Source organism: Hypanus sabinus, chromosome 9 (genome assembly GCF_030144855.1).
Source record: "Hypanus sabinus isolate sHypSab1 chromosome 9, sHypSab1.hap1, whole genome shotgun sequence".
Lineage (NCBI taxonomy): Eukaryota > Metazoa > Chordata > Chondrichthyes > Myliobatiformes > Dasyatidae > Hypanus > Hypanus sabinus.
In genome coordinates, this window is record NC_082714.1 from 168,760,559 (window position 1) to 168,787,282 (window position 26,724).

General features: G+C 41.7%; 1 protein-coding gene across 5 annotated transcripts in view; it reads left to right on the forward strand.

Moving 5' to 3' along the window:
• The window catches only part of fer1l4 (fer-1 like family member 4), a 397,456-nt gene that overhangs the window by 59,483 nt on the left and 311,249 nt on the right, over positions 1–26,724 (forward strand). For 3 of the 5 annotated variants that reach the window (XM_059981120.1, XM_059981116.1, XM_059981118.1), the window contains 4 exons: positions 4,765–4,920; positions 6,108–6,165; positions 8,402–8,533; positions 17,529–17,591. In XM_059981120.1, the coding sequence (XP_059837103.1) occupies positions 4,765–4,920; positions 6,108–6,165; positions 8,402–8,533; positions 17,529–17,591 (409 nt within the window). The remainder of the gene's footprint in view (positions 1–4,764; positions 4,921–6,107; positions 6,166–8,401; positions 8,534–17,528; positions 17,592–26,724) is intronic. The other 2 variants (XM_059981117.1, XM_059981119.1) reach the window with 1 other exon arrangement.

Genomic DNA, 26,724 nt, shown 5'->3' on the forward strand with positions numbered 1-26,724 from the left:
GACATAACGTCACTTGAGAGAACCTTTGTGACAGAGTGGGAGCCGACGTATCCTTCCACTTCAACAGAATGGACCTCCTAGCTATCGATGTAACAAACACGGTAGTTTGTTGGTCAGACAAAGAACTACCATGGATATTTTGAGGAATTATTCCAGAGCACAGTTAATTTGTTAGGTTGTAAATTAATTTTAAGTGCTTTAGAAATTGTAGAAAAAACTGACTTCCAAAACTGTTCCAGTATAGAACAAGACCAAAACATGTGTATCAGTGTAGCTGTCTCAGTTTTACATCCATCACAATAACTATCAACATTAGGAAAGATTTCAGACAGTCTCTCCTTCATCAAATAGTAATGATGTATAATTTTAAATTGAATCAATGAATGACTAGCCAAAATCGAAGAAGAGTTAACCAACTTCAAGATCCGCATCCAGTCCTCCGTTGTAAAAGTCAAATTAAGTTCATTTTCCCAATCTTGTTTAATCTTAAAGGACGCTTATCCCATTGTAATAATTAATTATAAATTCTTCCAATGGAACCCTTCATCAAAGGGTTCATACTTATAATAGTATCTAACAGGTTGGCATCCAATATGTAAGGAAAATTACTTAAATATTTTTGTAAGAAATATCTAACTTGAAGGTATTGTAAAAAGTGTGAGTATGAAAGAGAATATTTATCAACTAATTGTTCAAAAGACATCAGTCTATCTTCTTTAAATAGATCCAAAAAAGAATTAATACCTTTAGTTTTCCAAAATAAAAAAAATTGGATCACTCAAAGAAGGCTTAAAAATAATTTTGATAAATTAAACTACAAAGTTTAAATTTGTTAAGATTAAAAAAATTATGGAACTGGAGCCAAATTTGTAAAGAATGCTTAATCACAGGGTATAAATATAAATGAGCATCTTTAGTTAATTGTGTAAGTAGAGCAGCTCCCAATAACGAGGTTAACGAAGTCTTCTTTTAAAACTCCACAATGTGTCGTCTCTTTGGATGCTGAAAAAGCATTCGATCGAGTCGAATGGAAATATTTATTTAATGTTTTAGAGAAATTTGGTTTTGGTGTTAATTTTAATAATTGGATTAGAATGAAATATAGAACTCCTATTGCTACTGTTATTACTAATAACCGTAGATCCCCTTTTTTTCCAGCTATCACGGGGGACAAGACAAGGTTGTCCATTAAGTCCTTTGTTATTTAACTTAATATTAGAACCCCCTGATATTACTCTTCATGAAGCTAAAGATTTTCATGGGATTCTTGTGAATGAGATCATTCATAACATTTCTCTTTATGCTGACGATTTACTGGTTTATATATCTAATCCCGAGGACTCTATCCCTGCCTTGCTAAAATTATTTAATGAATTTGGAGATTTTTCAGGATATGAAGTTAATTTTAATAAAAGTGAACTGTTTCCTTTAAATGAATCTGTTTCTATATATGATAATACTCCTTTCAAAGTTACAGATTCCTTTAGATACCTAGGCGTCATAATCAGTAAAAAATATAAGGATCTTTTTAAAGCTAATTTTGTTCCCTTGGTAGATTCTATGTAGTTTTTATTTAGCAGATGGAACACACTTACGTTTTCACTTGCTGGCTGTATCCATATAGTCAAAATGATGATTTTACCAAAACTTTTATATTTAGTTCAGAATGTCCCTGTTTTTTTGACGAAGAAGTTTTTTGATCGAATTGATTTTATTATCTCATCTTTTACTTGGAATGATAAAAGACCAAGAATTAGTAAATGCCACTTACAAAAATTGAAAAAGGATGGAGGTCTTACTTTGCCTAATTTAAGAATGTATTACTGGGCTGTTAATGTGCGACATATGTCCTTTTGGTTGCACTTGGTTGAGAAGAATGAGCAGCCAATTTGGGTAGATTTGGAATCGAAAGCTGTGAAACAGTTTTATTTAGCTAGCTTACTTTTGTATTCCATTTTTACCTTCTTAAAGACTTTTTTTTAATTGCCTTCTTTATATCGGCTCAGCTAGGACAGCACAGAATGGCAGGCAGGATGGCTGAATGCTCCTCTTGCAGGATGTGGAAAGGCAGGGAGACCTCCAGTGTCCCTGATGATTACAACTGCAAGAAATGCATCCAGCTGCAGATTCTGTCAGGCCCTGAGGATTTATCCACCCTGATTTGCCTCAGGACAGCAAACACCTCCTCCTTTGTAATCTGTACAGAGTCCAAGAAGTTGATGCCTCTTCTATGGACTCTGTGTCTGTTTCCGAGTAAACACAGATGTAAAAAATATATTTAAGATCTTCCCCATCTCCTTTAGCTCTGCATGTAGATCACAATTCAGATTTATAAGCAACTAATTTGTTCATACCTGCGTATACCTGCTTTGTACCTTTTTTCTCGTAACCAGGGCCTCAGTATCCCTTGAAGACCAAGGTTCTCTACATTTGTTATCTTTAACTTTTATTCTGACACGCATGTACAAGCCTTGTACTCTCCAAATTTATCTTTTGAAGGCCTCCCACTTATAAAGTACACCTTTGGCAGAAAACAGCCTGTCCCAATCTACAGTTGCCAGATCATTTCTGATATCATTAAAATTGGCCTTTCTCCAATTAAGAACCTCAACTCGCAGACCAGACCTTTTGATTTGCATATTTACATTGAAACTAATGGAATTGTGATCACTAGGTGCAAAGGGTTCCCTTCACAAACTTCTGTCACCTGCCCTGTACTGATGAAGGAAACTTTCCCAAACACATTTGAGAAACTCTATCTCATCAAGTTTTTTTTTACAGTATGGGAGTCCCAGTCAAATGTGTAAAGTTAAAATCACCTGCTATAATAACCTTATTTTTCTTACAACAGTCTGTGAGCTCTCTACAAATTTGTTCCTTTAAATCCCTATGAGTGTTGGGAGACCTGTAATATAGTCCCATTAATGTGGTTTCTTATTCCTCAGTTCCACCTATACCACTCCACCAGACAAGTTCTCGAGTGCCTGAGCACTGCCATCACATTTTTCTTGACTAGTAGTGCCACCCCTCCTTCTTTAATCACTTCCGCTCTGTCACGCCTAAAACAACGGAACCCTGGAATATTGAGCTGCCAGTGCTGTCCATTACAATGTCATAATTCTAGGTGTTGATGCGTGCCCTGATCTCATCTGCCTTTCCTCCGATTGCCACCAAAAGTTTAAAAAAAAGTTGTCAGGGATGTTGAGTGACAACATTAATAGGGTGTGTCTGAAAAGGCTAAGTACTACATAAGCCCAAGGGGAAATGAAGGGGGAATTCATGCATATCAATTGACGAGTTCATGGATTTCAACTTGCAGCAGGTTTGCTGCAACTGTTGGGGAGGGTTTAAACTGATTTGACAGGGGAATAGGAAACTGATTGATAGTGGCAACACACGTAAAGTGTTGGGTTCCTCCAGTATTTTGTGTGTCTCGCTCGGATTTCCAGCATTTGCAGATTTTCTCTTTGTAACTGAGTGATAGGCTGAGTATGGGGCAGTTGGTATATAGGTTGATACAGTTTGTAGTGAGACTGTCAGGAAGGACAAGCAGATGATCAGGCAAAATTGCAGACAGTGGGATAAATTGCAGAGTAACAGGAGGACAAATTGAAAAGGGTGGTGAATACAGGACTGAAGGTATTATATTTTGAATGCATGCAGAGTATGGAATATGGTTGATGATGTAGCCTGGTTAGGGATTGGCAGCTATGGCATTATAGGCATCACAGAGTTGAGGTGAATCTCAAACGGGGGATGCAGTTACAAGATTTAGGATGAGTGTTTAAAACTGAAATGCAAAGGAACATGGCGGGTGGTGAATCTGCGCCATCAGATTGTGTAGGCTGGCTCATTGGTGGAATTTAACTCGGAAGTAAATAAAAGATTTGAAAGACTGGAGAATTGAGGACTGTGCAGATCTGGCATGATGATATTTCCTTAGAATAAATACTCAAAGTCTCATTGATTTATAAATATTCTTTAATGTTTCAGCCCCTTCATAGCATGCTGTTTATGATTTATTGCCTGACAGGAGCACAGTTGCCAAATGACAGATCCTCTATACAAGATGCCTCTATACAAGTAGGTGAAGTGGTTAAAGAGCAATTCTTTACCACACAGTTAGCGATAGAACAGGGAGCAGGCTGTTCAGCCTTAAAGGGCAATTCTTTACCACACAACTAGACGTATAACATTTTGCCACAGGGAGCAGGCAGTGAGTCTACACAGATGTCAGGTACCCATTTCTTATGGCAGATGATCCCAATTTATTTTCCTCACATTCCTATCAATTCCTTGCAGACACTACCACTCACCTACATTCTCACATCTTTGGATTGTGAGAGGAATTTGAAACATCTAGAGTTACTCTACGTATATGATGAGGGAAATATGCAAGCTGCACATAGTCATTGAGGACAGGATTGATCTCAGATCTTTGCACTTGTCGGACTATTTAACCTGGGTTGATTTCCTTCCAGCTCACTTGTAATAGTAAGTTTGTTACTGTTTGGGTAGTCTAAAACATTTTGTTGAAATTTAATTTCTCCATGTTTTATTTTTAATCAGTCTATGATTTTAATGTTTCTGAATTATGAACAGAAGAGATTTTGCAGATGCTGGCCAGTGAATGAAATCATATTTTCAGTGATACCAACCTGTGGATTTGCAGTTTGGCTCAGGCTGTCCACTCCCAGGCCACATCTTTGAATGAAAATTGTACATTTCATCAGAAATTGTTTGTTGTTTCTCAATCTGTTACAGCAGCACTGATCTGGAAAAAGCTGAACAGCTGGACAAAAAGACGAGATCTCTTGGGCGAAAGTTAGTGAATGATAATGATGATGATGGTGAAGATGAAGACGATGTTGATATTTCTGAAATTGATATCAGTTCCATATCTTTTACACCACAGAAAAGGTGATTGACAAAACAAAAAACTATGTCTTTATTTTACTCATGCAGCTAAAGCTACAATTCATTGAGGCAATGACAGAAGCCACTTTTGCATGTAATGTTCTATAATTTGTAATGAGATGAGTATCAATGGACAGGATAATGATGAACAAAGAATGACGCTACTCTGCACTACTACCCCAAATCACAGATTGATGAGAATCATTTGTGATTGCTTTTATGGAGTATGATGTAACGGCAGGAGCTCTGATTGGGTAGCAGTATCAGGATCACATTTATGGAGCATGTTGGCATCATCTCTGGAATCTCTGTAATTTATGGGGCATAACAAACAATAATCTGATCTGATTTCATGGTGTTATGGATGGCATTATTGATATTGCTGTTTAATGAAACATTATTGAGTTGCATTGGTTCATAGAAACATTGAAAACCTACAGCACAATACAGGCCTTTCAGCCCACAATGCTGTGCCAAACATGTCCTTACCTGAGAATTTACCTAGGGTTACCCATAGCCCTCTATTTTTCTGAGCTCCATGTACCTATCCAGGAGTCTCTTAAAAGACCCTATCGTAACTGCCTCCGCCACTGTCGCCACGCAGTCGCAGGTCTCTGCGTTTATATAAAAAAAACCCAACTTACCCCTGACATCTCCTCTGTACCAACTTCCAAGCACCTTAAAACTGTGCCCTCTTGTGCTAGCCACTTCAGCCCTGAATATCCACACAATCAATGCCTCTCATTATCTTGTACACCTCTATCAGGTCAACTCTCATCTTCCGTCACTCCAACAAGAAAAGGCTGAGTTCACTCAACCTATTCTCATAAGGCAAGCTCCCCAATCCAGGCAACATCCTTGTAAATCTCCTCTGTACCCTTTCTATGGTTTCCACATCTTTCCTGTAGTGAGGGGAGCACAGTTCTCCAAGTGGGTGTGACCAGCATCCTATAGCTGCATTGGTTCAGTCTGACCAGTTCCACTGCCAATTGGAATAAGTTGGAATTAGTCATCATATTTTTTGACACTGGAACTTCTGTGCTTTGGGAGAAATTCAGGATGTACTTAGCCAGGGATTTAATTGATTAGGCAGAGTCTTCCTCAGTGTACACAGGAGGTTAGGTTCTAGCTGTTTATTCCATATTTATCAAACTCCTGCTAAAATTTAATTTCTTCATTTCTATTCACAGCCGTTCTAGATTTTTCACCAAGGCAGATCTGCACACACCCGTAATACAGAATTTTCAGGTAATGGAAACTAAGTATTTACAACCATGTGACAAGTGAGTTTATGTCACCAAATCTATTTAATGCATGGATTCCATGATATCCAACATTGGAGTCATTTCCAATTTGAGAACTTGTCAAAGGTCTTAATAGAAATGATTGTTCACAGAACAACGAACAGAACCAAGAGCAGTATATGAAAAGAAAGTTTCATGACTTCTTGATTAGTAAGGGCATCAAAGTTTCGGGGGCAAAGGCAGAAGAATTGGATTGAGAGGAGTAATAAATTAGCCAAGATGAATTGGTAGTGCAGAAACAATGGGCTGAATTGCCAAATTCTGCTCTTGCAGTCTGACAGCACAGGAACAGCCATGTTGATGTTGTGTTGTCAGTAACTCTCAGACTGTGTTGTGTCGTCAGTGAATCTCAGACTGTGTCATCAGTAAACCTCAGACTGTGTTGTTGTCAGTAAATCTCAGACTGTGTTGTTGTCAGTAAATCTCAGACTGTGTTGTTGTCAGTAAATCTCAGACTGTGTTGTTGTCAGTAACTCTCAGACCGTGTTGTGTCGTCAGTAACTCTCAGACCGTGTTGTGTCGTCAGTAACTCTCAGACCGTGTTGTGTCGTCAGTAACTCTCAGACCGTGTTGTGTCGTCAGTAACTCTCAGACCGTGTTGTGTCGTCAGTAAATCTCAGACCGTGTTGTGTCGTCAGTAAATCTCAGACCGTGTTGTGTCGTCAGTAAATCTCAGACCGTGTTGTGTCGTCAGTAAATCTCAGACTGTATTGTCTTGTCAGTAACTCTCAGACTGTGTTGTCTTGTCAGTAACTCTCAGACTGTGTTATGTCGTCAGTAACTCTAAGACTGTGTTGTGTCATCAGTAAACCTCAGACTGTGTTGCATTGTCAGTAAATCTCAGACTGCGTCATCAGTAAATATCAGACTGTTATGTTATCACTAAATCTCGGAGTGTAGTCAGTAAATCTCAAACTGTGTTGTGTTGTCAGTAAGTCTCAGTCTATGTTGAGTGATCAGTAAATCTCAGACTTTGTTGTGTTGTTAGTAAGTCTCAGTCTATGTAGTGATGTCAGTAAGTTTCAGACAGTGTTGTCTTAAATCTCAGACTGTGTAGTCAGTAAATCCAGTCTGTGTTGTCTTGTCAGTAAATATCAAACTGTGTTGTGTTGTCAGTAAATCTCAGACTGTTATGTTGCCAGTAAAGCTCAGACTCTTAGCCTTGTCTAGTTATATCCTGAGCACATCACAGACTAGATTCCTTCTGGATCTGGTTTCAGTTCCATCTTCCTTTCACTTTTAACATAACCTTTCCCTAGTCACCAATGGTATTGATCAGTTTTCAGTATTGGTAGCTTCTGTCTTTCCACTTAGCACCTCCCATTTCCGTCTCTACCCTCAATATCCCCTATCCCACCCCTCAGTCCACGTATATATTTATAATTTGTTTTTGACTAATTCAAACCATCACCCATCTCCTAACTTGTCCCCAGTTCTCCCCTACCTGGCTCTATCTGCCTTTTAATCTGTACCCCTTGTTTCCATGGAATCTGCCTCACCACTCCCTCTCCATGTTATATTGGCTATCTGCCCTTTCAATTCTTAGTTCTGATATCATGTTTTAACCCATACCATCAGTAGTTCCTATCCTCCTCAGATATTTCTCCACCCACTGAGTTCCTCTAGCAAAATATTGCTCCAGATTCTAGCATGTGTAGTCTCTCATGACCTCAGTCATTTGCCCTGCCTTATTTCTCAGTAAGAGGCCAAGAGCTGTCCACTCGCTGGTTAGGGTATCTACTTATTACTTGACAACATATTCTGCCCTCATCCAAGCTCCTAGCACGATGGCAGTCTCAATTTATATCAGTGAAGCGAATATCACCTGCTATTTCAATTATTCTTCTGTGATCTCCCCACATGTGTATTTGCTCCTTTAATTAACAATGGCCATTGTGAAACCTTTAGTAAAATTTCACCAAAATGATTACCCCTACTTATTTCTAAATTTCACCCACATAACTTCACTGGACAATCCCCCAGGAATATCCTCTGAAATATTAGAATGATATTTGTTATCATTGAATTATTTGAGCTGAATTTCATTATTTTAATGCTACAGAGAGCTGTAAAATGATGAGAACATGATCTATATATCATACTGAGTTGAGTTGTAGATTTGATAAGCTGCATATTGAAACATGGGATATCTTTAATGATGATATTATTTTCCCAATTAGATTGCAGTTACCATTACTGAGGCACGAAAATTAATCGGTGTCAACATCGATCCTGTAGTTTATGTGAAAGTGGGAGATGAGAAAAAACATACAGCTACACAGAAGTCCACCAATTGCCCATTTTATAATGAGGTAAATCTACTAATTACTGAAGCTATGTTCAACAGAATAATCCAGAAATGAAAATAATCATCTCCAGACTTGATTGCTGAAAAATATCTTGCGACCAGCTCAGAGTGGGTTTGACAGAACTTGATTTATGGGCTGTAAGGGACAGTAAGGGCTCTGATTTACAAGATGTATTGATTTAGTAACTAACAGGGCAAAGTGAACTGTATTTAAATGTGTCTAAATGCCTTTTAAATATCATCATTGTGCTTGTCTCTAGCATTTCTTCTCACAGCTCTTTCCACACATGTACTATGTGGTGTGTGGAGGAAGTTCCTTTCCCCCAGGACCTTTCAGAATTTTCCTCTTTCACTTTAAACCTTCACCATCTAGGTTTTCCCTGTGGCTTTTCACTTTATCTATGCCCTTCATGATTTTATAAACCTCCATAATGTCACCCCTCAGCCTTTTCTCTGTTGAAAAATAGTTATAACCCATCCAGTTACTCCCTTTAACTCAACCCCTGCCAGCTGGTAACATCCTCATAAGAGCAACCATGAGGAAATCTGCAGATGCTGGAAATTCAAACAACAACACACACAAAATGCTGGTGGAACACAGCAGGCCAGGCAGCATCTATAGGGAGAAGCACGGTCGATGTTTTGGGCTGAGATCCTTCGTCAGGACTAACCAAAAGGAAAGATAGTAAGAGCTGTGGACAAGGGAGTCGTGCAGGGAGCGATCCCTGCGAAAAGCAAAAAGAGGGGGTGAGGAAAAAATGTGTTTGATAGTGGGATCCTGTTGGAGGTGGCGGAAGTTACGGAGAATTATATGTTGGACCTGGAGGCTGGTGGGGTGGTAGGTAAGGACAAGGGGAACCCTATCCCAAGTGGGGTGGCGGGTGGATGGAGTGAGGGCAGACCCGAGTGGGGTGGCGGGTGGGTGGGGTGAGGGCAGACCCGAGTGGGGTGGCGGGTGGATGGAGTTACTATCTTACTATCTTTCCTTTCGGTTAGTCCTGATGAAGGGTCTCAGCCCGAAACGTCGACACCGCTTCTCCCTATAGCTGCTCCCTGGCCTGCTGTGTTCTGCCAGCATTTTGCATGTGTTGTTTGAACATCCTCATAAACCTTTTCGTACCTATTCTAGTTTAGTGATATCCTTCCTTTTGTTGGCCAATCAAGAATGTATGAGGTACTCCAAATGTGGCCTTACCAGCGTGTTGGACAGCTGTAACGTGACATCCCAAGTCCTGTAGTTAGTATATTGACAGATGAAGCGTATCAAATCTTCTTTACCTGCTCTGTCCACCTATGTCACCACTTTCAAGTAGTTATGTACTTGCACACCTAGATGTCACTGTTCTACAAAACTCCTGAGATAGACAGACATTATTGTTCCCAAGGGAAATTGGGTTTCATTACAGTCGCACCAACCAAGAATAGGTAGAAATATAGCAATATAAAAACCATAAATAATTAAATAATATTAAGTAAATTATGCCGTGGAAATTAGTTCAGGACCAGCCTATTGGCTCAGGGTGTCTGACACTCTGAGGGAGGAGTTGTAAAGTTTGATGGCCACAGGCAGGAATGACTTCCTATGACACTCAGTGTTACATCTCGGTGGAATGAGTCTCTGGCTGAATGTACTCCTGTGCCTAACCAGTACATTATGGAGTGGATGGGAGACATTGTCCAAGATGGCATGCATCTTGGACAGCATCCTCTTTTCAGACACCACTGTCAGAGAGTCCAGTTCCACCCCCACAACATCACTGGCCTTACTTACAAATGAGTATGTTGATTCTGTTGGTGTCTGCTACCCTCAGCCTGCTGCCCCAGCACACAACAGCAAATATGATAGCACTGGCCACCACAGACTCGTAGAACATACTCGGCATCGTCCGGCAGATGTTAAAGGACCTCAGTCTCCTCGGGAAATAGAGACGGCTCTGACCCTTTTTGTAGACAGCCTCAGTGTTCTTTGACACTTTATTGTCAATTTGTATCCCCAGGTATTTGTAATCCTCCACCATGTCCACACTGACCCCTGGATGGAAACAGGGGTCACCGGTGCCTTAGCCCTCCTCAGGTCCACCACCAGCTCCTTAGTCCTTTTCACATTAAACTGCAGATGATTCTGCTCACACCACATGACAAAGTTTCCCACCGTAGCCCTGTACTCAGCCTCACCTCCCTTGCTGATGCATCCAACTATGGCAGAGTCATCAGAAAACTTCTGAAGATGGCAAGACTCTGTGCAGTAGTTGAAGTCCGAGGTGTAGATGGTGAAGAGAAAGGGAGACACAACAGTCCCCTGTGGAGCCCCAGTGCTGCTGATCACTCTGTCTGACACACAGTGTTGCAACATTTACTCTGTCACCTGCTGTTCCTTGGCCAACTGGTCCATTTGATCAGCATCCCATTGTAATCTTGGGTAATCTGCAAATTCAGCAACCATGCTACCTACGTTTTCATCCAAATCATTTGATGAGCACTGATCTCTGTGACACACCTCTCCACTACCACCATCTGTTTGCCTTCACTCAGCTAATTTCAAATTCATTCGGCTAGCTCGCCTTAGATCAAGGTAATATCTTTCAATCTAACCTACTGTGCAGCATTTTTTCAACAGCCTTGCTGAAGCCAGTGTAGACAATGTGTACTGCCCTTCCCATATCAACCTACTCTGTCTTCTGTTTGAATTTGTGGCACCATTTCCCACACATAAAACCATACTGAATTTTCCCAATCAGTCCTTTCAAATACCGGTAGATCCTGTCATTGAACTTTCCCACCAATTTCAGGCTCACCAGTTTGCAGTTCCCTGACTTGTTCTTGTAGTTCCTCTTAACTAAAGGAACAACAATATATCATTATTTATTTCCCTTAACTCCTTACCCTCCATAACATTCTCCATGAAACACAGATGAGAAATATTTTTGAAGATTTCTTGTGATAACTCACATAGACAAACATATTGTTAGCCTTGTTATCTTTTTGTTTTCAATGAGTTTGTAGACTTTTTCAATAATCTTCACCTTGTCTGTAAATTTGTGATCATATCAACGTATGATGCATGCTTATAATGGACATTGTTATTGTTGTTCCAAGCCACCTGTAACAATATCCATTGGTAACTACCATACAGTAACATTGTAATCTGATATATGGGTTATGATAAACATCATTACTGGAACCTTTAACTTGAGGTAATGCTAAAGTTGTACAAGGCATTGGTAAGGCCAAATTTGGAATATTGTGTGCAGTTCTGGTCACCGAATTATAGGAAAGATATCAATAAATTAGAGAGAGTGCAGAGACGATTTACTAGGATGTTACCTGGGTTTCAGCAATTAAGTTACAGAGAAAGGTTGAACAAGTTAGGTCTCTATTCATTGGAGCGTAGAAGGTTGAGGGGGGATTTGATCGAGGTATTTAAAATTTTGAGAGGGATAGATAGAGTTGACGTGAACAGGCTGTTTCCATTGAGAGTAGGGGAGATTCAAACTAGAGGACATGATTTGAGAGTTAGGGGGCAGAAGTTTAAGGGAAACACGAGGGGGTATTTCTTTACTCAGAGTGATAGCTGTGTGGAATGAGCTTCCTGTAGAAGTAGTAGAGGCCAGTTCAGTTGTGTCATTTAAGGTAAAATTGGATAGGTATATGGACAGGAAAGGAGTGGAGGGTTATGGGCTGAGTGCGGGTAGGTGGGACTAGGTGAGATTAAGGGTTCGGCACGGACTAGGAGGGCCAAGATGGCCTGTTTCCGTGCTGTGATTGTTATATGGTTATATGGTTAATTTAATGGTGTCTGTATTTTTTTGATGTTTACCCAGGATATCAGTGGAGTAAATCTATACTATTGGCTTGCACTGTTTCTGAAATTATCCATTAGTGAAGGGTGGTTTCTGGATGGAATGCTGAAGACCTTCTCCAGAGTGAATGTACTCTTTAAAATTAGTTCTGTAGAGAGAAAGCACAAAAAAATTCTAGTGCTGTTTAATAATAAGGTTATTATAGTAGATGTTTAACTATCCACATATTGACTGGGACTCCCATATTGTAAAAGGACTGGATGGGATAGAGTTTGTCAAATGTGTTCAGGATGTTTCCTTCATCAGTACCTAGAAGTCCCAACAAGAGAATGTGTCATACTGGACCTGCTATTAGGGAAGGGACAGGGCAAGTGACAGAAGTTTGTGCAGGGGAACACTTTGCATCCATTGACCACAATGCCATTAGTTTCAAAGTAGATATGTAAAAAGGAAGGTCTAGTCTGCGCATTGTGATTACAGATTGGAGAAAGGCCAATTTTGGTGGAATCCGAAATGATCTGGCATGTGTGGATTGGGACAGGTTGTTTTCTAGCCAAGGTGCATTTAGAAAGGGGAAGCCTTCAAAAACAAAATTTAGAGAGTGCAAAGTACCTTTCAGAATAAAAGGTAAAGATAATAGGTGTAGGGAACTTTGGTTTTCAAGAGATATTGAGGCCCTGGAGGTCCATAAATGGAGGTCCATAGCAGGTATAGGCAAGTAGGAATAAGTAAGTGAGGTATTTATGGATTACAAGAAATGAACTTAAGAAAGAATTCAGGAAGGCTAAAAGAAAGCATGAAGTTTCTTTAGTAGACAAGGTGAAGGAGAATCATAGAAATAGAAACATAGGAAACTTATAGCTCAATACAGACTCTTCGGCCCACAATGCTGTGCTAAAAAAAGCGATGTAATGGACTTCTTAACATTGTAATCCAGCAAGTTGTTTGTCCTGTCTCCCTGCTCACTGGGAAAGTGGAGATACCCTTTTCTCCATTATTAGGGAGAGAGAGAATCTGCAGTATTTCGAATGCCGGGTGTAACACGAAGTCGTTGGGGTAGCTTCAAGTCTGTGTATTTGTTATTGCTTTGCTCACGCTTGAGTGCTTGGCGATGGTGCTGATGCTTGCTTTTTTTGCCGGTGGGGAGAGGGGTGATTGTTGCTCACTGAAGCTTACACACGGAAGGGAGGGGAGCTGGGGGGGACTTGGGGGCTCTTATGCTTAACTGTCCTTCATTCTTTGGGGCACTTCCCTGTTTTTGTGGATGTTTGTGAAGAAAAAACATTTCAGGATGCATATTGTATACATTTCTGACATTAAATTGGACCCTTGAACCTGTACTTACTTAAGGAATTACCTAGGGTTACCCAGAGCCCTCCCTCTATTTTTCAAAGCTCCATGTACCTATGCAGGAGTTTCTTAAAAGCCCCTATTGTATCTGCCTCCACCACCTTCACTGGCAGCCCATTCCATGCACTCACCACTCTGTGTGTTTAAAATAAACTTACCCCTGACATCTTCGCTCTACCTACTTCCAAGCACCTTAAAACTGTGCTCTCTCATGTTAGCCATTTCAGCCCTGGGGAAAAGCCTCGCACAATCCACACAATCAATGCCTCTCCTCATCTTATACTACTCTGTCAGATCACCGCTCATCTTCCGTTGCTCCAAGGAAAAAAGGCCAAGTCCACTCAACCTATTCTCATAAGGCTTGCTTCCCAATCCAAGCAACATCCTTGTAAATCTCCTCAGCACCCCTTCTATGGTTTCCACATCCTTCATGTAGTGAGATGACCAGAACTGAGCACAGTACTTCAAGTGATGTCTGACCAGTGTCCGATATAGCTGTAACATTACCTCTTGGCCCTTATACTCAATCCCACGGTTGATGAAGGCCAATGTATTGTATGCCTTCTTAACCACAGAGTCAACCTGCACAGCAGCTTTGAGTGTCCTGTGGACTCGGACCCCAAGATCCCTCTGATTCTCCACACTGCCAAGAGTCTTGCCATTAATATTATATTCTGCCATCATATTTGTCCTACCAAAACGAACCACTTCACACTTATCTGGGTTGAACTCCATCTGTCATTTCTCAGCCCAGTTTTGAATCCTATCAATATCCGGCTGTAACCCCTGACAGCCCTCCACACTATCCACAACACCTCCAACCTTTGTGTCATCAGCAAACTTACTAACCCAACCCTCCACTTCCTCATCCAGGTCTTTTCAAAAATCATGAAGAGTAAGGGTCCCAGAACAGATCCCTGAGGCACTCCACTGGTGACTGACCTCCATGCAGAATATGACCCATCTACAACCACTCTTTGCCTTCTGTGGGCAGTTCTGGATCCTCAAAGCAATGTCCCCTTGGATCCCGTGTCTCCTTACTTTCTCAGTAAGCCTTGCATGGGGTACCTTGTCAAATGCCTTGCTGAATCCATATACACTACATCTACTGCTCTACCTTCATCAATGTGTTTAGTCACATCCTCAAAAAATTCAATCAGGCTCGTAAGGCACGACCTGCCCTTGACAAAGCCATGCTGAGTATTCCTAATCATATTATACCTCTCCAAATGTTCATAAATCCTGCCTCTCAGGATCTTTTCCATCAACTGACCAACCACTGAAGTAAGACTCACTGGCCTATAATTTCCTGGGCTATCTCTACTCCCTTTCTTGAATAAAGGAACAACATCCACAACCCTCCAATCCTCTGGAACTCTCATGTCCCCATTGATGATGCAAAGATCACTGCCAGAGGCTCAGCAATCTCCTCCCTCACCTCCTAAAGTAGCATGGGGCATATCCTGTCCAGTCCCGGAGACTTATCCAACTTGATGCTTTCCAAAAGCTCCAGCACATCCTCTTTCTTAATGTCCATATGCTCAAGCTTTTCAATCCGCTGTAAGTCATCCCTACAATCACCAAGATCCTTTTCTGTAGTGAATACTGAAGCAAAGTATTCATTAAGTATCTCTGCTATCTCCTCTGGTTCCGTAAACACTTTTCCACTGTCACACGTGATTGGTCCTATTCTCTCATGTCTTATCCTCTTGCTCTTCACATATTTGTCAAATGCCTTGTGGTTTTCCTTAATCCTGCTTGCCACAGCTTTCTCATGGCCCCTTCTGGCTCTCCTAACTGCATTCTTAAGCTCCTTCCTGCCAGCTTTATAATTTTCTAGATCTCTATCATTACCTAATTTTTTGAAGATTTTCTTTTCTTCTTGACTAGATTTTCAACAGCCTTTGTACACCACAGTTCCTGTACCCTACCATCCTTTCCCTGTCTCTTTGTAATGTATCTATGCAGAATGCCATGCAAATATCCCCTGAACATTTGCCACATTTCTGCTGTACATTTCCCTGAGAATCCTACAGGTATGTCAAGAGCAAAAAGATTACTAGGGACAAAATTGGTTCTCTGGAAGGAGCCATAACAGCTGGAGGAGATCTTAAATGCATTCTTAACATCTGTATTTATTCAGGAGACAGATATAGAGTCTATAGAAGTGGAGTGAAGCAGCATCAACTTCATCAACCCTGTACAGATTACAGTGGAGAAGATGTTTGCTACCCTGAGGCAAATCAGGGTGGATAAATTCCCAGGGTCTGACAAAATGTTCCCCTGGACCTACGGGAGAAAATTCAGAAATTGCTTTGACCCTAGCAGAGATATTTATATCAACGTTCATGGCAGGAGGGGTACAAGAGGATTGGAGGATAGCCAATATTGCTCCTCTGTTTAAGAAAGGCTATAAAAATAAAACAGGAAATTATTAGACTATTAGGCAATAAGACATGGGAGCAGAATTAGGCCACTCAGCCTATTGAGTCCGCTTATCATGGCTGATCCCAGTTCCCATTCAACCCTGAAGTTGAAATTCAAATTATGGGCTGGTGAATCTGACAACAGTTTGGGAAAGTTATTGGAAGGCATTCTAAGGGACTGGATATATGAGCATTTGGATAGACATGGACTGATTAAGGGTGGTCAACGTGACTTCATACGAGGTAGGTCATGTCTAACCAATCTTAGAGGTTTTTGAGGAAGTTGTCAGGAAAGTGGATGAAGGCAAGGCAGTGGATGTCGTCTACATGGACAACATAAGATGTTTGTGAAGATCATGCATGGGAGGCTTGTCCAGAGGGTTCAGTCACTCAGCATTCACGTTGAGGTAAATTGGATTAGTCATTGGCTTTGTGGTAGAAGCCAGAGAGTGGGTTGCCTGTGATTAGCGGTGTACTTCAGGGATTGGTGCTGGTTTTGTTGTTGTTTGTCACCTATATCAATGATCTGAATGACAATGTAGTTAACTGGACTAGCAAATTTGTGAATGACACCAAGACTGGGGGTTTAGTGGACAGTGAGGAAACCATTCTAGCTCACAGAGGGATCTGTATCAGCTGAAAAAATTGGCAGAAAAATGGTAGATGGAATTGAATGTAGATAAGTGCGAGGTTTTGCACTTCGGTAGGACCAACCAGGGTAGGTCTTACACAGTGAACAGTAGGGCACTAAGGGGTGTGATGGAACAAAGGGATCTGGGAAGACAGGTCCATAATTTGCTGGAAGTGGTGTCTCAGGTAGATAGGGTCACAAAGAAAGCTTTTGGCACATTGGCCTTCAAACATTAATGTATTGAGTACAGAAGATGGGACATTATGTTGAAGTTGTATAATGTGTTGGTGAGGCCTGATTTGTAGTATTGTATGCAGTTTTGGTCATCTACAGAGACTATAAAAAAATTCGTGCCCACCCCCTTGGAAGTTGACATGTTTTATTGTTTTACAACATTGAATCACAGTGGATCTAATTTGTTACTTTTACACTGATCAACATAAAAAGATTCTATTGTATCAAAGTGAAAACTGATCTCTACAATGTAATCTAAATTAATTAGTTGTCCTGCTAGGAAATAAATATTCTCCCAAGTCACAGTTCTCTTACAGATTGCATCCAGAATTCCCTTGTATTTTGCTGCATTCATTTTAGTCTCCACCTTCATTAGCTCTCCAGGGCCTGCTGCAGTGAAGCATCCCCACAGCGTGATGCAGCCACCACCACCATGCTTCACAGTAGGGATGGGGCGTTTTTGATCATGCGTGGTGTTTAGCTTACATCAAAAATAGCATTTGGTTTAATAGCCGAGAAGCTCAATTTCATTACAATCTTCCTCTTTTTCCTTCATAGTATTTTGTCTTCGAGTTTCAAGAGCCTGCAGCTGTCTTGTTTGATAAGATAATTGAAATTATTGTAAGTATGAAGCTCTTTAACAATAGAGTTCTTTGAATAATCATCAAGTATTTAACAGTTGAAACAAAAACTTGATTTTTGATTGTGATTGTAAATGTTTATCAAAGTAGGGTTGCATGATTCAAAGCAGTATCATATTTTGGAAAGTTTTATAAATGGATGTAATTTTGCCAGGTTCATCTACACTTCCCTTCAATTTAACTCACTTAGACCATTAGATATAGGAGCAGAATTAGGCCAATTAGGCCATTTAGCCCGTTAAGTCTGATCTGCCATTTCATCATGGCTGATCCAATTTTCCTCTCAGCTCCAATCTCCTGCATTCTCCCCATACCCTGACCAATCAAGAACTTATCAACTTTTGCCTTAACTACATAAAAATGGCCTCCATAGCTGTCTGTAGCAAAGAATTCCAGTGCTTCACCATGCTCTGGCTAAAGAAATTCCTCACCATCTCTCTTCTAAAAGGACACCCCTCTTTTCTGAGGTTATGTTTTCTGGTCTTCAACTCTCCCACCACAGGAAGCACCCTTTCCACGTCCACTCTATCAAGGCCTTTTACCATTCAATTGGTTTCTGAATTCCAGTGAGTACAGGCCTAGAGCCACCAAACGCTCTTTATCTGACAATCCTCTCAATCCAAGAAACACTTTTGTGAACCTCCTTTGAACCCTCTTCAGTTTCAGCCTTTCTAAGATAAAGGGCCCTAAACTGCTCACAATACTCCAAGTGGGGCATCACCAATGCTTTATAAAGTCTCAACATTACATCCTTGTTTTTATATTCTAGTCCTGTTGAAATGAATGCTAACATCACATTTGCCTTCTTCACCACAGACTCAACCTGCAAATTCCCCGTAGGAAACCCTGCACAAGGACTCCAAAGAACCTTTGCACCTCCATTTAAAAAATAGTCAACCCTTTCATTTCTTCTACAAAAGTGCATGACAGTACATTTCCTGACTCCTCTTCCTTCTGCCATTCTCCTATTCTTTCTAAGTCCTTCTATATTCTCTACACTTCCTCAAAACTAACTGCCCCTCCACCTATCTTCATATCCTCTGCAAACTTTGCAACAAAGCCATCAATTCCATCATTCAAATCATTAACATATAACACAAAAAGAATTGGTTTCAACGCAGACCCCTGTGGATGGAACACCACTAGTCACAGGCAGCCAACAAAAAAAGGCTCCCTTTGTTCCCATTCTTGGCCTTCTGCCAATCAGCCACTGCTTTATCCATGCTAGAATCTTTCCTGTAATACCATGGGCTGATAACTTTTGAAGCATCCTCATGTGTGGCACCTTGTCAAAAGCTTTCTAAAAATCCAAGTGCACAACATCTACCGATTCTCCTTTGTATGTCCTTCTTGTTATTCCTTCAAAGACTTCCAACAGATCTGTCAGACAAGATTTTCCCTTGAGGCCTATTTTATCAAGTGCCTCCAAGTACCCTGAGACCTGTCCTTAATAATCAGACTAACTAGCCTATAGTTTCCTTTCTTCTGCCTCTTTCCCTTTTGCAGAGTGGAGTGACATTTGTAATTTTCCAGTCAATGGGAACCATTCCAGAATCTAGTGATTCTTGAAATATCATTACTAATGCCTCCATACTCTCTTCAGCTATCTCTTTCAGAACTCTTGGGTGTACATCATCTGGTCCAGGTGACTTATCTACCTTCAGACCTTTCAGTTTCCCAAGAACCTTCTCTCTAGTTAAAGTAACTTCACACACTTCATGATGCCTATATTGCTAGTGTCTTCCACAGGTGAAGACTGATGTAAAATACTTAGTTCATTTGCAATTTTGTTGTCCACCATTACTATCTCTTCAGCATCATTTTCCAGTGGTCCAATATGCACTCTCACCTCTCTTTTACACTTTGTGTATCTGAAGAAACTTTGCTATCTTCTTTAATATTATTGGCTAGATTACTTTTGTATTCCATCTCAATGTTCTTAATGATTTTTTTAGTTGCCTTCTATTGGCTTCTCAATCCTCTAACTTCCCACTAATTTTTGCTCTATTATATGCCCTCTCTTTTGCTTTTATATTGGCTTTAACTTCTCTTGTTTGCCATGGTTCTGTCATCTTTGCTTTAGAGTACTTCTTCCTCTTTGGGATGTACATATACTGTGCCTTCCAAATTGCTTTCAGAAATTCTAGCCATTGCTGCTCTGCTGTCATCCCTGCCAGTATTCCTTGCTAATCTTGTGTCTCTGTAATTCCCTTTACTCCACTGTAACACTGAAACATCTAATTTTAGCTTCTCCTTCTCAAATTTCAGGGTGAATTCATCGTATTATGATCATTTATTCTAAGGGTTCTTTTACCTTAAGATTTCTAATCAATTCTAGTTGATTGCATAACACCCATTCCTGAATAGCTGATCCTCTAGTGGGCTCAACCACAAGCTGCTCTAAAAAGCCAGCTTGTGGGTACTTTAGAAATTCCCCTCTTGTAATCCCGCACCAACCTGATTTTCCCAATCTATCTGCATATTGAAATCCCCCATGACTATTGTATCATTGTCCTTTTGGCATGCACTTTCTATCTCCCATTGTAATTTGTAAGCCACATCTTTACTACCGTTTAGGGGTCTGTATACAACTCTCATCAGGGTTTTTTACCTTTGCAGTTCCTTTGCTCTATCCACAATAATTCAACACCTTCCAACCCTGTGTCGCCTCTTTCTGATTATGTGATTTCATTTTTTACTGACAGAGCAACACTACCCCCCTCTGCCTTCCTGCCGTCCCTTCGGTACACTGTGTATCCTTGGAGATTAAGCTTCCTGCTATAATCTTTCAGCCATGATTCAGTGATGCCTACAAAATCATACATGCCAATCTGTAACTGTGCTGCAAGTTCATTGACCTTATTCCATATACTGCGCACATTCAAATACAACACCTTCAGTCTTTTTGATTTTGACTGCCTTTTACATTGCAACTCATCCTGTTAACTGAAGTCTTGCCCTCACAACAGCTTCTCCACACTACACATTGCCTCTGTTTGTAAAGCAGCTACCTCATCTTCAGCACTATCATCCCCCTTTCCTACGATACATATATATATTAAATACACACAGATCAGGACACTAGTTGCACCACGCTCAACCTTTTGATTTCTAATTTTGTTTGAGGTCTTACCAACATCTGCTGCCACAACCTCTCCAGTCATTGTTTTGGCACTCTAGTTCCCATGCCCCTTCAACTCTAGTTTAAACCCACTGTGCAGCAGATATTAGGCCCCTTCCAGTTCAGGTGCAAGTTGTCCCTTCTGTACAGTTCCCACCATCCCTGGAAGAGATCCCAATGATCCAATGCTATCCCTTCTACACCAACTCCTTAGCTACAAATTAAACTGTATAATCTTCCTAGTTCTGGCCTCACTAGCATGTGGCATGGATAACAACCCTGATATCACAACCATGGAGGTCCTGCCCTTTAACTTAGCGCCTAACTTTCCAAACCCTAACTACAGGTTTCTCCCTCTATCTGAATGTAGAGCGTTCCTATGAAACCGTTTGTAAGCCAAAATGGTGTAAAGCGAAGAAGCAATTACCATTAATTTATATGGGAAAAATTTGTGAGTGTTCCCAGACCCAAAAAATAACCTACCAAATAGCACATAAAACCTAAAATAACACTAACATATAGTAAAAGCAGGAATGATATGATAAATACACAGCCTATATAAAGTAGAAATAATGTATATACAGTGTAGTTTCATTTGCCAGAATTGGGAAGATTGAGTCAAAACCGATTTGTAGAAAAAAATCGGCATGTACACTCATGCACACACACCTGCCCGCACAAGGCTTCATGGTCATTGTAGTCTTTCTCGGGGTAAACACAAGTTTCAAGCGGATGTTTTTTGTTCGTAAAGGTGAAAATCCTCTTTCGGTTAGTGAAAAGTCATAAAGCAAACGTTCAGAAAGCGGGGGACAACTGTACCTGAATGCCTAATGCAGAACCTTGTCACTCATCCCTCCTATGTCATTTGTACCTACGTGGACCAAGACTTCTGTCTGTTTACCCTCCCACTTAAGAATGCTGAGGACTTGATCCAAGATATCCTGGACCCTAGCACCTGGGAGGCACCATACCATCCGGGAATCTTGTTCTCACCCACTGATCCTCCTGTCCATTCCCCTAACTAACGAATCTCCCATCAGCACAGTTTGCCTCTTCTTTCCCCCTTCCCTTCTGAGTCACAGAGACAGACAGTGCCAGAGACTCCACCACAGCGACTTTCATCTGTTAGACCATAAGACCATAAGGAGCAGAATTAGGCCATTTGGCCCATTGAGTCTGCTCCGCCATTCAATCATGGCTGATCCTTTTTTGCTATCTCTTCCTCAATCCCAGTTCCCAGCCTTCTCCCATAACCTTTGATGCCATGTCCAATAGACAATAGGTGCAGAAGTAGACCATTCGGCCCCTCGAGTCTGCACCGCCATTCTGAGATCATGGCTGATCATTCACTATCAAAACCCAGTCCCTGCCTTGTCCCCATATCCCTTGATTCCCCTATCCATCAGATCTCTATCTAGCTCCTTCTTGAAAGCATCCAGAGAATTGGCCTCCACCGTCTTCTGAGGCAGTGCATTCCACACCTCCACAACTCTCTGGGAGAAGAAGCTCTTCCTCAACTCTGTTTTAAATAACTGACCTCTTATTCTCAATCCATGCCCTTTGGTACTGGACTCTCCCAACATCTGGAACATATTTCCTGCCTCAATCCTATCAAATCCTTTAATTATCTTAAACGTTTCAATCAGATCCCCTCTCAATCTCCTCAATACCAGCGTGTACAAGCCCAATCTCTCCAATCTCTCTGCATAAGACAGCCCTGCCATCCCAGGAATCAACCTAGTGAATCTACGCTGCACTTCCTCAATTGCCAGAATTTCCTTCCTTAAACCTGGAGACCAAAACTGTACACAATATTCCAGGTGTGGTCTCACCAGGGCCCTGTACAAATGCAAAAGGACATCCTTACTCTTGCACTCAATTCCCCTTGTAATAAAGGCCAACATTCCATTTGCCCTTTTCACTGCCTGTTGCACTTGCTCATTCACCTTCATTGACTGATGAACTAGGACTCCTAGGTCTCTTTGCATTTCTCCCTTACCTAACTCTACACCGTTCAGACAATACTCTGCCCTCTTGTTCCTGCTTCCAAAGTGGATAACTTCACATTTATTCACATTGAATGACATCTGCCAAGTATCTGCCCACTCACCCAGCCTATCCAAGTCTCCCTGTATTCTCCTAACGTCCTCTTCGCATGTCACACTGCCACCCAGTTTAGTATCGTCAGCAAACTTGCTGATATAGTTTTCAATGCCCTCATCTAAATTGTTGACATAAATCGTAAAGAGCTGTTGTCCCAATACAGAGCCCTGTGGTACCCCACTAGTCACCTCCAGCCAGTCCGAGAAACACCCATTCACTGCTACCCTTTGCTTTCTATCTGCCAACCAGTTTTCTATCCATGTTGAAACCCTGCCCCCAATGCCATGAGCTCTGATTTTACTCACCAATCTCCTATGTGGCACCTTATCGAATGCCTTCTGAAAATCTAGGTACACAACATCCACCGGCTTACCCTCGTCTAACATCCTTGTTACACCCTCAAAAAAACTCCAACAGATTAGTCAAGCATGATTTTCCCATGGTAAATCCATGCTGGCTCGGCCTAATCCTATTTCTGCCATCAAGATGTGCCACTATTTCGTCCTTAATAATGGACTCAAGCATCTTCCCCACGACTGACGTTAGGCTAACAGGGCGATAGTTCTCCGTTTTCTCCTTCCCTCCCTTCTTGAAAAGTGGGATAACATTAGCCACTCTCCAATCTTCAGGAACTGATCCTGAATCTAAGGAACATTGGAAAATGATTACCAATGCATCCGCAATTTCCTGAGCCACCTCTTTTAGAACCCTCGGATGCAGACCATCTGGACCCGGGGATTTATTAGCCTTCAGTCCTACCAGTCTACTCATCACAGTTTCTTTCCTAATGTCAATCTGTCTCAATTCCTCTGATATCTTATGACCCTGGCCCATCCATACATCTGGGAGATTGTTTGTGTCCTCCCTGGTGAAGACAGATCTAAAGTACTCATTAAATTCTGTTGCCATTTCTCTGTTTCCCATTACAATTTCTCCCAATACATTCTTCAAGGGGCCAACATTGTTCTTAACTATCTTCTTTCTCTTCACATAGCTAAAAAAGCTTTTGCTATCCCCTTTTATATTCCTGGCTAGACTGAGCTCATACCTGATTTTTTCTCTCCGTATTGCTTTTTTAGTTAAGATCTGCTGTTCCTTAAAACTTTCCCAATCATCTGTATTCCCACTCATCTTAGCCCTGTCATACTTCCTTTTCTTTAATGCTATACAATCTCTGACTTCCTTTGTCAACCACTGTGGCCCCTTCCCCCTCTTTGAATCCTTCCTTCTCATTGGAATGAACTGCTTTTGCATCTTTTGTATTATGCCCAAGAATATCTGCCACTGCTGATCCACTGTCTTTCCTGCCAGGGCATCCGACCATTTAACTTTGGCCAGCTCTTCCCTCATGGCTCCGTAGTCTCCTTTCTTTAATTGCAACACTGACACCTCTGATCTGCCCTTAGCCCTCTCAAATTGTAGATAAAAACTTATCATGTTATGATCACTACTTCCTAATGGCTCCTTTACTTCAAGATCACTTATCAATTCCTGTTCATTACACATCACCAAGTCCAAAATAGCCTCGTTCCTGGTTGGCTCAAGCACAAGCTGTTCCAAAAATTCATCCCTTAGACACTCCACAAACTCCCTATCCTGGGGTCCAGCACCTACCTGATTCTCCCAGTTCACCTGCATGTTGAAATCTCCCATAACGACTGCATTACCTTTAGCACATGCCAATGTTAACTCCCTAATCAACTTGTACCCAATATCCACGCTACTGTTTGGGGGCCTGTACACAACACCCATTAGGGTCTTTTTACCCTTACTGTTTCTCAGCTCAATCCACACAGACTCTACTTCCCCTGTTCCCAAGTCACCTCTTGCTAAGGACTGAATCTCATTCCTCACCAACAGGGCCACCCCACCCCCTCTTCCAATATTTCTGTCTCTACGATAGCACGTATACCCTGGTATACTCAATTCCCAGGCCTGATCCCCTTGCAGCCATGTCTCCGTTATCCCAACAATATCGTAGTTCCCCATTTTCATCTGAGCTTCAAGCTCATCTGTCTTATTTCTGACACTACGCGCATTCAAGTATAGAATTCTTAGCCCATTCCTCCTCTCTTTGCTTAAAACACTGTCTACTGTACCTAACCCAGCTCCTTGAACTTCCATCAGGCTAATTGCACCCTGAATTTTGATGACCTTCTCAAGATCACCCAAACCTTCTACACATTTAACCCCATGCTCCTTCTGACCAACCCTCTGGATCTGGATCCCTGCCCCCTGCACATCTAGTTTAAACCCCCCCGAGCAGCACTGGCAAACACTCCTGCAAGAATGTTAGTACCCCTCCGGTTCAGATGTAGACCGTCCCTTCGAAACAGATCCCAATGTCCCTGGAACAAAGACCAATTATCCAAAAACCTGAACTCTTCCTTCCTGCACCATGCTCTCAGCCTCGTATTAATGTGCATAATCATTCTATTCTTCGCCTCACTCGCACGTGGCACAGGTAGCAATCCCGAGATTGTCACCCTGGAGGTCCTGCCTTTCAGCTTCACTCCTAACTCCCTGAACTCTCTAAGCAGGACCCCCTCACTCACCTTACCTACATCGTTGGTCCCTACATGGACCACTACATCTGGGTTCATGCCCTCATTCTCAAGAATAGCCTGCACCCGATCTGAGATGTCCCGGACCCTGGCACCAGGGAGGCAACATACCATCCGAGACTCCCGATCTGCCCCACAAAATCTCCTATCTGCCCCCCTGACTATAGAATCCCCTAAAACTATCGCTCTCTTCTCTTCCCTCCTCCCCTTTCTAGTTGAGGGTTCAACCTCTGTGCCAGAGGCAGGACCACTACAACTCATTCCTGGTAGGTCATCCCCATCAACAGTATCCAGTACGGTATACTTATTGTTAATGGGAATGGCCGCAGGGGTGCTCTGCTCTCTCTGCCTGCTCCCCCTGCCTCTCTGGACCGTCACCCATCTGCCTACTTCCTGGTTTTTTGGTGTGACTACCTCCTGATAACTCCTATCTATCTCTGCCTCTGCCTCCCGAATGATTCGTAGTTCATCCAGCTCCAGCTCCAACTCCCTAACTCGGGCTGATAGGAGCTGCAGCTGGACGCACCTCTTGCAGGTGTGGTCATCAGGGACAACTGTGTTGACCCTGACTTCCCACATACTGCATACGGAGCACACCACTGCTCTGACTGTCTCCCCCATACCTGAACTGAATTAATAGAACAAGTCTAAAAAGCACCTAGCGACCTTACCTTCTTCCCCTCAGTGAGCAATCACACAGGCTTACCAAAGTCCCCTTACGCCGAAGCCCACTTAGCCAAAGCCCAGGACTTTTAAGAAGTCCAATTAAGAACCTATCAATCTCTGCCTTAAATACACACAAAGACCTGGCCTCAACAGCTGCATGTGGCAACAGATTCCACAAATTCACCATCCTTTGGCTAAAAACATTTCTCCGCATCTCTGTTTTGAAAGGGCACCCCTCTACCCTGAGGCTGTGCCTCCTTGTCATAGAAACATAGAAAACCTATAGCGCAATACAGACTCTTCGACCCACAAAGTTGTGCCGAACATGTCCCTACCTTAGAAATTACTAGGCTTACCTATAGCCCTCTTATTTTTCTAAGCTCCATGTACCTATCCAGAAGTCACTTAAAAGACCCTATCGTAGCCGCCTCCACCACCATTGCTGGCAGCCCATTCCATGCACTCACCACTCTGTTTTTTTTTGTTTTTTTTATACACAAACAAACAAACAAACTTGCCCCTGACATCTCCTCTGTACCTACTCCCCAGCACCTTAAACCTATGTTCTCTTGTGGCGAGCTTTTCAGCCCTGGGAAAAAGCCTCTGACTATCTGCACGATCAATGCTTCTCATCATCTTATACACTGTCCCACTATGAG